The 14,917-nt window shown below is 38.2% G+C and overlaps 1 protein-coding gene across 1 annotated transcript in view; it reads right to left on the reverse strand.

The window, feature by feature from the left end:
* ABCB7 (ATP binding cassette subfamily B member 7) overlaps positions 1–13,043 on the reverse strand; it is a gene marked incomplete at its 3' end in the record, with an annotated part of 32,277 nt that extends 19,234 nt beyond the window's left edge. Inside the window, exons 1-3 of the mRNA XM_010178468.2 lie at positions 13,017–13,043; positions 8,711–8,788; positions 7,023–7,109 (exon numbers count right to left, since the gene is read on the reverse strand). Of these exons, the coding sequence (XP_010176770.2) occupies positions 7,023–7,109; positions 8,711–8,788; positions 13,017–13,043 (192 nt within the window). The remainder of the gene's footprint in view (positions 1–7,022; positions 7,110–8,710; positions 8,789–13,016) is intronic.
* Between the last annotated feature and the right edge of the window lie 1,874 nt (positions 13,044–14,917).

The following is a 14,917-nucleotide window of genomic DNA, read 5'->3' on the forward strand; positions in this document are numbered from 1 at the left end:
AATTTTATACATTTGGATCACTTCTGTATTTTATTTGGTAGGCAACAGACATTTCACAATGTTTGAGACTAAGCTTGCATATTAAAATTTCACGTTCAAAATTTTTAGGTTTATAACCATGACACGCTGTTAAAACAGATGAACTGTTCTTAATTCACATGTCCTCCAGAGTGCAAGTAGAGCTAGCTGCAAACGGCATCCAGAGAAAGCTGCAATTCACCACAGCTGAAATACTTCACAGAACAAATAAACCAATCCTTCTTTTTTACCTTCCCAAGATTTCTGTACAAAATGCAAGGGCTTGGTATTTGTTCTTTGGAAGCTGTTTTAACATAGCATAGAAACAAAGGGAGGGAAAAATGCAAAAAAAAAAAAAAAAGTAACAAAAAACAAAGACAAGAAGGAAGTCTGAAAGGTCTACAATAAACATAAGTAGCCTGGAGAATATTCAGCGAGTCACAATAGAATACAGTATCTTAAAAAAATCACTAGCAATATAGCAACTCAAAAGAACCTCTGAAGCTGAACCCTTACACTGATATATAAATCAAACTGAATACAAATTTCAGCTCAGACTATTTGGTTGCATTACTACAAATTTAAGCATTTGCAACAATCACTTTCAGAGGTTTTTTTTGACATTTCATAACCCATGCAGAGAAGTGAGAAATACTCTTATTCTGCCCATATCTTTTAGAGCATGTTTTCAGGAACCCAAAGGGTAGTTCTTCACTAGGTACCCACTGAAGTTATGAGTATCAACAAGAAAATACTCTAGTGGCCTTAACTCAACTTCCAATGTCACCACTCCATTTAACAGAATGGCCCCTGAAGTTGGGTAATCTGGTAATCTGGCTTCACGAGGCAGAAGGGTATGATGGCCACATGTTAGCTTAACTGATTACATCCATTTTTAATGAATTCTTCAAATAGGTTCTCCTTCTCCAAACCTCAAATTTTGCTCTAAACAAGATCACAATTCAGTTAGCAAGTCTTCTTAAGAAACATTATGGGGTTTTGTTCGGGTTTTTGTTTTGTTTTGGGATTTTTTTTGTTGGCGGTGGTTTTGGTTGTTGTATTTTTTACAGAAATATAAGTTAATTTACAGATGTATAGATGTCTGTATCACTTACACGTGAGATACATTCCACTAAAACTCCCAAGCTAAATGTATGCTCTGAAGTGTAAACCCTGCTCCCCAATTGGGATTAACAGCACATACAGTAATGCACAGCACAGGAATCAACAACTCATTTTTCTGTGCCGGCTACCCTGGGGTTAACTTGAAAGCCACAGAGATTATCTACAGCTGAAGGGAGGGCAGCAAGTAGCTTCTAATCACTCCATTTCAGGCAATATTTTGTAGTCCAGGAAGAGGGGGAAAAACAGAAAGTTAGCCCACACCTTTTAAAGATTACTTTTCATTAGAGAAGTCAGTAGAAAGGGGGAGTTTTATGATATCTTAATGTTTTCCTCACTAGATTGTGTACTTTAAATGCTCACTCCTCAACTCTGAGGATAAACCAAATTAGAATAGAAATTCTCTGTTGAGGTCCAGTGAGAACGAGCAAGAAAGGAGAGTTCTGTTAAAAGGTAAGACTGCTGAGGCAACCAGGGAAGCCAATCCTGTAAATGTTAAGTTTTTAAAAGCACCAGAAAATTCACCTCAGTGTTTCTAGTCATAGCTTCAAAGAAGACCGAAGGGTAAGAGATACTGCATTTTGCCAACAATTGCAAATGTACTGGAGCATTACACAGGAGAAGCAAATTTCAAACGACTTAACAGATATACGGAAGATTCCTAAGTGAAGAGAGGATGCAAAACTGTTTCTGTAGTTTCCTACCCATTCAAGAGATAGAGTTACCTGCTGCAGCATATACATGAATCTTTCCACTTGAGCCAAGGATATGATTAAACAGCAGTTCAAACATTTGGAAAATATCTTTGATCACCACTTATAGGTTAAAAGGAAGTTAAAAAAAAAAAAGGTATCACAATAACACAAAAGATCCTAGTGCAACCAGAGCAGTTCTAATTATATGTTGCTACTGGCTAGTCAGACTTTGCACAGGAAAGCTATTAAAAAGAACGAAATACACTGGCTGCAAACAAAGAATCTATTTCCATTTCTTCATGGCTCTGAACGGTGACAGAAGTGAATTTGTGCAGAGAAAGAGTCAGAAGGCAGACAGTCATTTGCCAAAGGCCTTCCAAAGGAACAAGAAGAAATATCAAAGGAGATGCAAAATGCACACATATTACATCAAAGTTTACCATGAAATAAATGTTATTGTTGTACAGAAACACAAGTTGAAAATGGTTTAAATATGCAAGTGGCAACATTAAGAATTAAAATGAGCAATCTGTTTAATGGACTCAGGCTCTTTTTTGATTCTTTGTGGTATATTAAAAGGTTAAGAGATGTGTTTATTTTACCTCCTTTTAAGTGGCAAGAGTGGTTTTTTTTATTTTCTTCCAAGGCCTGTTTCTACAGAAGTGGAAGGAACGGGAGGAAAAGTCTTATAAATCTAATATAGCATGGAGCAAAGAAGAAAAGTGTTTTCTTCTTTGTGAATGCAGCATGTTTTTAAAACACACTACTAAATACTGAAGACTATTTGGAAAGGAATGAGCACTGACCATCTTCCTGTCCCCCTAATCATCCTATCCAGGTTCTGGACCTTTTAAAATACCTGAAGAGGGGAAAAAAGGAAGTCATAATTCCTCTTAAAATCTCCAAGGTAGTTACTGAGTATTGCAAAGCACTCACTGGGCTGCCACTGTGACTTTACAGATAAAGCCTATGCCAGGATGATGAGCTATCAGCAGCACGAGGGAAGAAAAGGGTCGTTTGACTTGCATTTAAGCTGTCATTGCTGATGAAGAATAAAAGACCCAGTTCTGGCTCCCTGTGTACTCACTCATAAAGCTGCATCATCATCTTTATTGTACTAACATAAGCTGTCTTGCATCTGCACAAGGTTATTCTCCAAACCACTAACAGCTTGCTTCCTCCCCCGCTTCCTCCTCCCTTTGCAGCACTCAATTGTAGAGTCCCAGCCCATTTCTCACACCACCTCTGGAGCTCGAAACACCTTGATGAACTGATTCACTTTATGAAACCAGCAGAAAACTCTTCAGTGTTTGTTGCAGGGTTTCATCTCAGTAGAGTCAGATAAACCTACAAATGCAGTAGCATGAGAAAAAGCGGGGCTGAGAACAGAACTTAACTTTTTATTTAAATAGCAGGAGATATTTAGATTGTTTCAGTCCACGAAACAGTTTGCTGTGAGTGAAACAGCAGCAGTTGTTTGGGAAGGGAGGGGTTGTTCCCACCATTGGGACACATTTTTCAGATAGATCACTTCACACTAGCTCACTATCTGACCATACAGTGACTTACTTAGCAAAACACCAAGGTGAGGAAGGAGGTAGGATTCTTTTCATAGAATCACAGACTGGTTTGGGTTGGAAGGGACCTTAAAGCTCATCCAGTCCCACCCCCCCTGCCAGCAGCAGGGACACCTTCCACTAGACCAGGTGGCTCAAAGCCTCATCCAGCCTGGCCTTGAACACTTTCAGGGAGGAGCAGCCACAGCTTCTCTGGCCAACCTGGGACACTGTCTCGCCACACTCAGAGTAAAGAATTTCTTCCTCACATCTCAGCTCCATCTCCCCTCTTCCTGTTTCAAGCCATCACCCCTGGTTCTGTCACTCCCGGCCCTTGGCCAAAGTCCCTCCCCAGCCTTCCTGGAGCCCCTTCAGGTACTGGGAGGCCGCTATAAGATCTCCCTGGAGCCTTCTCTTCTCCAGGCTGAACAGCCCCAACTCTCTCAGCCTGTCCTCACAGCAGAGCTGCTCCAGCCCTCGCATCATCCTCGTGGCCTCCTCTGGACTCATTCTAACTGGTCCATGTCTTTCTTGTGTTGGGGGCTCCAGAACTGGACACAGAACTCCAGGTGGGGCCTTACGAGAGCGGAGTAGAGGGGGAGAACCACCTCCCTCGACCTGCTACCCACATTTTTCCAGTTGTTTCATCAGCTTAAACAAATGTCAAATTAGGGCCTGAATTTTCCTTCCAAACTTTGGGAAAAAAGTAGTTATTCTGTCTTCATACTATCCATCCCTCCACAGAAGGCAAGCAATGACTAGCAAACTAAACAGCAACTGAGTGAAATGGTGGTAGGGGAAGGCTCGTTATCAGGGCTCTACCGTGACTATCAGTCTTTCCATAAGAAAGCAATATATGTCTGCTTAGCAACAAGTCAGGCACCAGTTTTTACTCCTGTCTGTTCTGTGTACAAAAGATTTACCACACACAAAAAAACCCCAAAGGTGGTAAAGAACAAGACTGTTTTCAGTTTCAGTATTCAGTACATCAGCCACTGCCGCAAGTAAAAAGTATTTTGTAAAAAACCAGATGTGTAAGCTTCTCTCCTAGTTATTGTGAGGTGAAGGTAACATGCCCTTCATAGTCTGTGTTTATCTTTAGTATTCAGTTCCGTATCCCCTGAAGCTGCTATAAAAGGGGCAATTTAAAACATTAGTCCCATAGTCCATTTTCAGAACAAACAGGCTAGTTTCTTAAAAAATTTCTTCAAGACAGAAAGGTGTAATATAGCTGACATGTATATCACCTGCAGTTTTCCTAAAAGCACAGTCCTAGGGGAAACAAATTCTCATGTGGTAAATTCGGTGCCAGTACCTTTACACACTGAATACAAGTACATGTATACACAAATGTGAGAACTGCACTTGTAACATCAGATTTCCTTCCCTTCATTTTTGCTGAGAATGTCTTGGCTTTTGCACCCAATGTTACTGGGTTTTTCCACTCTTCACGCATTTCACCTCGCCTACAGCTAGTTTCTGCTGCTTTCTCCCAGACAATTAACAGCCGATATTTGTTTAGTTAGACAACAGCCTTAACTGACAATATCCTTCATTAACTACGTTATAGCTACATTTATTGGAATAAAAAAAGTCAGGGGATTGGCTTACACAGGAATAGCTGCAAGTAATGGATGAACAGAGAATGCTACTGGAATATTTACACTGCCTAGCAGACTGAAAAAATATCAGCCAGCATCAAAATTTCTGGCTAACATACGCCTAGTGAGTTTTAATGTTAAGGAACATCCACTGTTCCTTAACATTACTAGTGTTTTGGTAAACAGAATCTTCCATTTCCTTTCCAACCAGAGAAAAACCTGAAATTTAAATTTTTGAATGATGGCAAACTGTAGACCTTTGAAAAGGAGTAAATCCAAAGAAAATACATGATGATTAAATGCGTAATATCTGTAATGATTAAACAGATTGCCCTGGAAGGTGCCCATCACATGCAAAAGGGTTCAGTTGAAAAATGTCTGCATTTCAGAAAATTGCTTTTTAGAGAAAGAATAAAGAGCACCTCATGGTATTTCTGAAGATAGGTCAGTTGTGAAGCTGAGTCTATGAAATGGATTTGCAACTGAATCATATGAGGGTGAGTTCATTCTATGGACATAAAAAAAAAATATTTTCTATGGAGTTGAGAAAAATGAAGGTATGAGAGCAAACGGGAAACATTCAGCCAATCAACACACCCAGGCAAACAGAAATTCTAGTAGGAAAAAAACTCCAAGAACAAATAATTAGGCCCAACAGGTGTGTGATCACCAAAGTGACAACACAGGGGATAATACTCTCCTCCCATTTACAGGAGAAATACAATCTATAATAATTCTAATCCATAACATACATAATTAGGTAAACACAGAGGAGGATAGTCTGATAGATTTAAAGTCTGTTTTGCCTAGGAAATCTTTGGAAGAGCCTTCATCTGTTGCAAGGAGGGTCTTAAAATTAGTCTAAAGTTAATGTTACATGCAGAGCCAGTAGTACTACTGACTGAAAATGTCCTATTATTCTGTTTCCCCTTATGCAGAAAAGATCACAGATGTTCGTTAAAACAAGCTGGCTATACTTTAGGTTATGAAAATCCCTCTTACTACCAACGCATAAATTTTGGTAGCATCTCTCCTGACTTCTGCCTGCAGCACAAACAGGTTTGAATTCAATGAAGGGTCAGGTCAAAATTTAAGAGCAAATCCTAAGGTTAAATCTTCAGTTTCTTTACAAACAAAGCTGCAGGAAAGACGTCAGAACAGTCTGGCATGAGAAAACCAGCCCTGGGAGACCTGGATTCTGCACTGAAATTTCAGTTTGTCATCAACATGGTCTTAGGAAGATCCCACTCAAGCTTGAACAAGTTATAATCAAACAGAATAATTCTACAAATATCAGAAATAAGTTTGTGCAGGAAGTGAGCAAATCAAAGTTACATAAACTCAAGAGCTTTGACTTTGCAATTTTAATCACGCAAAGTTTATATTGTGTTGTTTTAACCAAAAGCTTGCCTCATTTTCTAACTGTAATCATTTGGTGTAAGAAAAGACACTGCTTCTCCTTAGATACCTATCATAATTACTTTAAAATATGCTTGCTGAATATAAATACAGTCAAAATACATTAACATTAAATCCAAGTAAAAATACATGCAGTTCTTGTCTCTCTCTGTCACTTCAAGTGCAATTTTACCAACTGATGAGCTAACTCATATCCACAAGCTGATTTCCACTAGCCTGAATGTCAAGTCACAGACAAATATCACTCACAAACAAAAACAACAAACCACAATAAATTACAATGGAACATACTTTCCATGAAAGAAAAAAAAATCTAACATAACACAGGCCAATTTCAAAGGAGTGTGTGACACTAAAACTGTATTTTTAATAAAACACCTGAAGCACTTCAACATAGTTATTACAAACACTTGATGATTTAACCTACATCGAAGCCTACATCGAAGATTAAAGAGTATCTACTTCACTACTATTCACATATCTACCAATACAGTTTGTCACAAGTTGTTGCTTGGGGTCTTCAGATTTATTTCCTTTGGGGTGGTGAGGTAGGGGGGAAGCTGATCACATTTTTTATTTAAAAATCAATACTAATTAAGCAATTTTTTTACCCCTTCCTTTGGATCCGTGTGAAGCCCTCCACCTGCATGACCATGCCAACACATTCGCTTTTCTATCAGTTGCAACCTCGGGAGGATCTGTGTGAAAACGTAAAGTTAATGTGTAACACGCATGTAAAAGCCAACAGAAAGAAGATCTACTGGTCTGTTTTCCCTCCCTCATCCTCCAACCGTATCAGCTTGCATTAATAAAAGATATTACCTCTCTCTAAAAACCTTGCATTGCTTAAGGAAACAATAGTAAGAAAGTAGCAGTATAGTAAAGAGCATGTTTCAAGCAGCCAGGAGGTAAAGATAACAGAGCCTTAAATATTTCAGTTCAAGGTACACCAAAAAACTGAAAAGTGGACTACAGAATACAGAAAAGAAATGGAAGTTCTGAAGGATAACTGTAGTCAGGCGTATTAATATAAAGTGGAACACACTTAAGCAGTAATACTCTTTCCATGTACGTAAAGAGTAACTTTACTTGGGGAAAAATAAAGAGATAAATCTGCTTCACACTCCTCTTTCCTATCAGGATGGGAACAGCCTACTAGTGCCATACGACAGGTACAAGGTAAGCTGGTCCAGAGCCCCTGCTGCAATCCATGTACAGCAGGCACAGGGATAGTCAGGAAAACAACCTGCTTTTTAAAAACACACACTCACTTCTCTTAGCATGTTGCCAAGATTCCCTGCTAAATACAGAGAAAATTTCTGAATGTATTAATGCACACAGATGTACTAAAAGAACAACAACTCACTACCCCTAGGCACTTTTCCAAGTTCAATTTCAAAGTGCCTGACAAAAATAATGGACGTGTTAAAGCTTTTCAAAAAGAGTCTTCATTAAAAGATTTGCCACGTGTTGACAATTTCCAGGTTCAAGTTATGTAAAAGCTCTTTAAGAATCTCATTTTATGCACATGGTTCTATAGCAGACTTCAGCATTTCCCAAATAAAATTTTCATTTTTCATACTTCAAAGAAAAACATTTAAACAAATCTAAGGAGATTTCATGCTTTGAAGTCCCAATGACCCTCAAAAGATTTTATCTGCTGAAGTCAGTTCTATGAGTGGTTATTTTTTATAATTAAAAAACCCAAAAGACAAGACAAATACATTTCCTAGCTTCATTCAAGCAAAGTGTGTTACCTAGAAACGTGCCATAATTATTCCATGAATAGTAAAAATTGCATCTTTCTTACGTTTACATTAGTGTTAAGGCAAGCAGACCTCATAGGAATAAGAGCCTGACATCCTGGTACTCAGTATGATGAGAATAAATTCCACAGTTTCTGGCTATTCCACAACCTAAGCAGAATTTAGAAGTAATAAAGCCCTATGTACTCAAGAAAAACTCAAAGCTTTCTATGCATTGGTATTTTCTATGCCTGACAACATGAATCCAAGTATCAACACAAAACCTACATTTTTAAGAACTCTTCTTTGGAAGTTACTGTATTATCTTTAGTTGTAGAGACTTAAAAAGACTTCTTGAGGAAAGTGCAACAGTCTGAAGCTTCTAAGCAAAGTTATGTCTTTTCCTAGAAGCAGAAGCATAACTTCTTATTTAACATGCTGCACTTCAGAACTGTAAATAGTGAAATTAAAAAAAACCACCAGCCTAAACAGAAAGATGCTCCAAGGGTTTGAGTTTCCTCTGACCTCAAGTAGGAAGAACAATTTATACCTACCTCTGAACCCTCTAATAACGGCCTTGAATAATCTCCCCCAAGACTGTGCCATGATCTTTGCTTGCAGATTGGTTGAATCTACAAAATAAAAAGGGGGGGGGAAAGAAAAGTTAAAATGGAGTCATGCAGAACATGCACTTCACATTCAGAGAATATTCATCTAGTTTATGTAAACAAGCACAACACAAAAACAAGGCAGATGGCTTTGTTTTTTAACAACTGACCACAAAAAAAGAAAACTGGTGGGGAGCAGCTGTAAAATAAATTACATCCAACCATTAAAAATGCTAAGTGACAATGAATCTTTTCCTCCCCTGAATCCCCATTCCCATCAGACTTTGTTTCTTTTGTACCATGAAAGCCCAAAGTTTTCCCTTTCCTCTCATTTTAATTTTCTCACAGGTTGTCTGCTGCCTTCTTTCAAATATTCTTTTGTTCTCTTTTTCATTATGAATAGTTATTCATATGCTTAGATGTTCTGTCATTTCCACTTCCTCTCAGCTCAGCTTATGCCATGCTTGTCTTACAGAGGACGAGGCTAATCAAAGCTACAGCCCTTGACTGGGATGCACTGGGACTATCAGAAATTAGAGCACAACTGATTAAAAGTTTTAGGTAGGCAGGACACAAGATACCAAATATTCACACATCCATCAGTGGATCTTTAATAGATACACTGCTAGGTGCCAACTGTTGTATGCTTTACATGTTACATTGAAAGCAATTAATTTTCCAGAAGAGTTTCAAAGGACCATTTATTTTCCATAGGTGGCCTAGCTGGCAGTGCTTCCCCAGCAGCAAAACAGAGACCTCTCTTTTGGTTAGCAATGATGGTGCCACATCATCTTTGACACATTTAATATTGAATCTCTTACTGCTCTGTTGCAATATTAACCATACATCTCACACTATATAAAAATCACCACTACAGAGCAAAATAGCCAAAGAACTGCTCATCAGCCCAAGGCAAAGGACAAATGTCAAAAAGGAAAAAAAAGAACTCCAACATAAAAAAGAGTATTTTTAACCTTGACAAACAGCAGCACCGTCATATATTTTATACCTTGCCTTAAACATTCCTTCCCTCTTGTCCTAAGACACATAATTTAGTCAATCATTTTTAGGCAAATGAAGATCGTTCCCCTACAAGTCACCACATGGGACCTGCTTATTTCAAACATTTCCACTATATGACATTACATATAGAGAAAGAGTCAGCATTAGAATTTAGTAGAGCTAACTGGCCTGGGTGAACTGCCCTGACGCTTCCAAGACCTGGGCTAAATGAAGGAGCTGCATTTATAAAGTACTTCATTGTAGATACACTCATCACTTCACAGTTTCATGTTAGCACAGAGGATTCCATCCAAACTAATACGCTCTCCATATGAACAGTGACAGTTTCATAAACAGAAAATATAATGGAAAAAGAGAAGGACTTCAAGATGCCTCAGCACATCCCAAGTTACTGCAAATTAATGTGATCATTACAAAGGCTATTTTGAATAAAAGTTCCCACCAACACACACAAGAGGAGTAAGCAGTCCTAGCAGCAACCACTATCATGGCATTTAGGAAATCCCTAGAATCCAACACCAAATTAAGTTGTATAACCAACACAAAAGGCAGTAGTGTTCTCTAATTCAGCAAAGGCAGTTACATCAATACAACTCCATCTGCTTCACCAGTCAGAGGCCATTCAGAAATAAGGACTAAACCAGGACAATTTAGAATTTATAGTGAAGATATGATCCAGAGTGAGAGGCTTAATGAGATTGAGTTCCTGTCTCCTACAGCCTAGAGAACAGTCAGCATACTGAAACTTTCTGCCAGCATTTATTCTTCTTCAAGCACATGATGCTGATAAAAGATTGTTAAGACACCATGCCAAAGAGAAGTTTAGGGGCTGATGAACCACTGCTCACAACTAGGTTTTGGCTTCTCTTAACACAGCTGACACTCCTTCTGGGCAGTATCATCCTCTCCTGCTTGGTCTTGAAAGAAAAAACTTGAGTAGTGTAAGAATTGAAATTCAGGTATTTGATTCTGAATGCTTCTTTTTGTCATTGTTGCATATTCCTAGTACACAGGAATAGACAACTGATGCTCCAACAGCTATTGGAAAGAAGCTAATTACTGTTCTTCTAGAGAACACTCATAGTACACCATAAAAATATTTTACTAACAATTCATATCCTTTGACCCCAAAGTTTGCAGAACTCTCTTCTGATTGATGTACGAGACAAACTATCAAAGAAACAACTTCTCTTGAAACACCAGCAGATCTGGTCTCAGTTACTGTATTAGACAGCCTGCTTACTTGACTGAAGCTATGAACTGCCATGGGGTTAAGAGATGAATACAGTGAAAAGATGAAGAGAGTTGCACAAGGTACACAGGAAAACTTGTTCATATTTTGAGTCCTGAGCCTGGAAGACTGAGGGTTCCAATCCTCTCCCAAGCTCCTGCTAAAAACCAAGTCTCAGCAAAGAAATAAAGACTTCAGCAGGGTGAGTAATTTACTTCACTGGTAAGTCCTCCAGCCATCATAGAATTATTGGCAAAACTGCCCAAATGAGTGGGACTGACGCTTATCCTCTCTGCACATCCTGCAGGCAGACTGGGGACTCCACTTTCCTCCACTACAACTTTTCCCAACAGATTTAAGACTACAAAGGAAAGGCATACTTGGACCTTATTGCAACAGATAAAAGCATCAAGTTATTGCTTTAAAGTAGCCAGAATAAGTCCTGCTTATTTCTGAACTTAAGAAACCACGCAGAGAACTTTAATTCTAGCATTTCCTAACTTTTGAATGCCTGACTTTGCACCATTACGTTCTTTTAATGTGTTTTTGGATATGATTCTATATACTCCAAAGGATGAAACAGATGTCTAGTGCTGATTGCACATAAATGTCATATTGCTAAAGTGTCATGACTGTTGGTAGTGGTTTAGAGACTATAAATGCAAACAACCAACAGGGATTAAACACATTTGCACAAGGTCAAATCCACACTTAGAAGGTCCTCTCTGGAGTATGCTATGTACTGTTCCAGACATACTGCACTTATCTAATGGGGATGGTTTTTTTTTTAAACTAACTGTAACAGAAAAGATAACTGAAAGTAGGATTCAAGTACCTGTGTAGTATTCAACTCCCACTGTTAATTTTGCTGAATATGCGAGGCAAGAAAAAATGAATAGGAAAGAGCAGATGAAGATGAGAGAAAAAGTGAAAATATATAGCATAAATATAGACTAAACTGTCAGCAGTATGAACAACATAAACTTCAACTGGAGTCATGTTTAACAATGGCCAACATGCAATTGCTCTGTACACACACCCAGAGCAAATGAAACCAAGAAGGTTTAACAAAAAGATACCTTAAGGAGTTTCCCCTGTAACATCTTAGTAATACAGCCTCACATTTGGCTTGCTTTGGTAAAACACGTCTCGATGGCCGAATGGAGAACCCACATAGCATCAACAGCTGGCACCCCAATGTACACCACAGCACTACAGGGAACACTGCTTGCTCTGTGCCTGCCCCTGTATTCCCCAAATCCCTCTAGAAAGGGATTTTGGAAATGCAAGGAATTTCAAATAGCCTGCTACAAAGCACGTCTCTGTCAGTAAAGACTGTTGACTAATGGAGGATGTTGATTAATAGTTCTCGTGCATCAAGCTGTTCAACTAGAGCAAAGTCTAGAGAAGGGAATTTATCAACACACACATGAAGTGATGTCTGGACAACAAACATCAGTATAACTTTACAGAACAGACCAGGCTTCGGGTACGGAGAAAAAAAAAAAAAGGCAAAATATACATAAATTCAACAAAAATACCTGAAACTTCTCTTACAACCACTTCCAGAGCAAAGGATACTACTAAATTATGCAGAAGAACACATTCTTTATCACGTGTCATGTGGCAGCTGGAAGGGCAAGATAATGCAAGGAAAAGAAAAAAAAAAAAGGTCTCTTCTATTTTTTATCGTTACACTTACAATAATTTACAAAGCCTGGCTTTCTACAACTGCCAAAGTCCTCTCTGAAAGAAACCCCTCAGTGTATTTCTTGACTGATATAGATTCCTAGTAAAATAATTATTCTTAGTCAAAAGCTGTTGGACCTTTTAAGTCAAATGCTATTTTCCTTCCATTTAAGTTTTAGATTGAATAGAATTTGTCATTGCTTTTATTTTGGATGCAGGCAACCTGCTCTACAAAAAACCCCAAGCTTCCTAGAAAAAAAAAACAAAAAACAAAAAACAGTCTTTGTTCAGTTACTTTTCAAAGTTTACCACGCAGACCACATCCAACATGCCCATTCTCGCTATTTCTGCAAAGGAGAGATCCTAAATTCAAAACAGGAGTTTTGACACGATGAACCCCTGCCTACTCCAACTGAAGGAGGGTGAACTGAAGAAGCTACATTTATGGAAATACAAACTGATCTCAATATCAAGAAATGGAGTCTGATCACAGTTCTGCAATATTTGCAACATCTGTTTTTCACCTCCATAAATTTAGCTACTTCCCTCTCCAGGATACAAATGTTACATGTCTTATTACTCAGAAAAGCGAGACTTTAATCAAAATTACCGAAAAACCTAAGTGTGAGGGAAGAAAGACACAGATCTGTAATGCAACAGCACCCAAACTCTACTACATTTGAATTGTTGTACTAAGTGGCATAGAAGATACATATATTATATTATAAAACAATTAAGCTTACAATTAATTGTAAGCTTAAAAAAGCTTACAACTGAAATGAAACAATGAAGACAGGGGAATCAAGTACTGCACAGATGCAAAATAGAGTAGAAGGATGACAAGCAAGTGTTTGAAACAATTTTTTCAAAAAGAATGGTTAGTTAACTTTGCTTTTACGGTCATATTTCACCATAGCTGCTTCCTTCCTTTAATCACATTTTTTCTCCCGAGTTGGCTATGCTGTTTACCAGTCTGAGCTGTAGAAGGCACAACTCAACTGACACAGCTCTGCTGTCACAAACCTCTGCCACTTGTGTAGTTACATCAATAGAAGCAGAATTGTGGTTGTACAGTTGATTTTACTGACAAAAGTGATTTTACTACAGCAATGAGAAGCGCCGTGTTGCTGGTATAACCATGTCACATGAGGTGTGTCCTCCTGGGAAGGCCCTCACTATTTAGGAACACTTTGGGGAAGAAATGTCATTAAAGCCAACCATCTGCATTTCACAAGTGGCTGGGTCCTGCCATTCTCCCATCTCATGTGAGATTAAGAGGCAACGGGCATTTATTTCACTTTTACTGCCCTTGGTTACATTCAACAAGCTAGTGCAATATCTAACCCATATTTGATACTTAGAATTCAGCAATAAAGGTAATAGAAGAGCTTTCCCACACACTAAAGTATATATTCTAAGATGTGCCATCACACAGTAGCCTGGAGGCTTTCACGAGAACACATGCTATAAAACATTACTTTCATTAAACCTTATTCCCAGATGACTGTGAAGCTTGCAGCTTAGAACCACAGCAAATGAGCTTCAGTTGTTTTAAATGCAAAACCAGGTGTGTTTCTTCAATTTCTTTAATATATAGGAAAGCTTTCAGAATAAGCCCATTAAAAATACTTAGAGTCCTCATCAGTGTATAAACACAGCAAAACAATTAAATAACTGAAACTAAAAATAGGATGCACATACTGGCTCACAGATTCTTTTAAATGTTGAATTATCTAATTTATAAAAAACTATGATAATCATCACTCTGAAATACAGAGAAGTGCTGAAGTGCCTAACCAACTTCTGACAGTTACTTCTGTTGGTGCAGGCACAATACTGCTTGAACTAGCTGAAAAATCAGAAGGGGGAAAAAAAAGAAAACTGAAATCACAGGACAGTGCATTTTCCTCTGTCAGCAAATTTCATTAAACGTTTAAAAAAATCATGTCAACTAGTCCCAAAATTTTGAAGGACATTATAACCAAAAACTCCAGAACACCAAGTTTGAGCCTCCTGCTAGATAATAATAAAATAAATTTGCACAACACACATAAAACGTGTTGCCTATTTGTCATAATGTGGCACAAAGTTTTTATTTAACAAAATGTAAGATCTTGCTCACGCATTTAATGAATTCTAATTTTTATCCAAATAGACCTTGATGAAGAAGTGAAGTAAAAATTAATCACCAGACTGTAAAAAACAGAAAT

This window comes from Antrostomus carolinensis, unplaced genomic scaffold (genome assembly GCF_000700745.2).
Source record: "Antrostomus carolinensis isolate BGI_N321 unplaced genomic scaffold, ASM70074v2 scaffold46011, whole genome shotgun sequence".
Classification (NCBI taxonomy): Eukaryota; Metazoa; Chordata; class Aves; order Caprimulgiformes; family Caprimulgidae; genus Antrostomus; species Antrostomus carolinensis.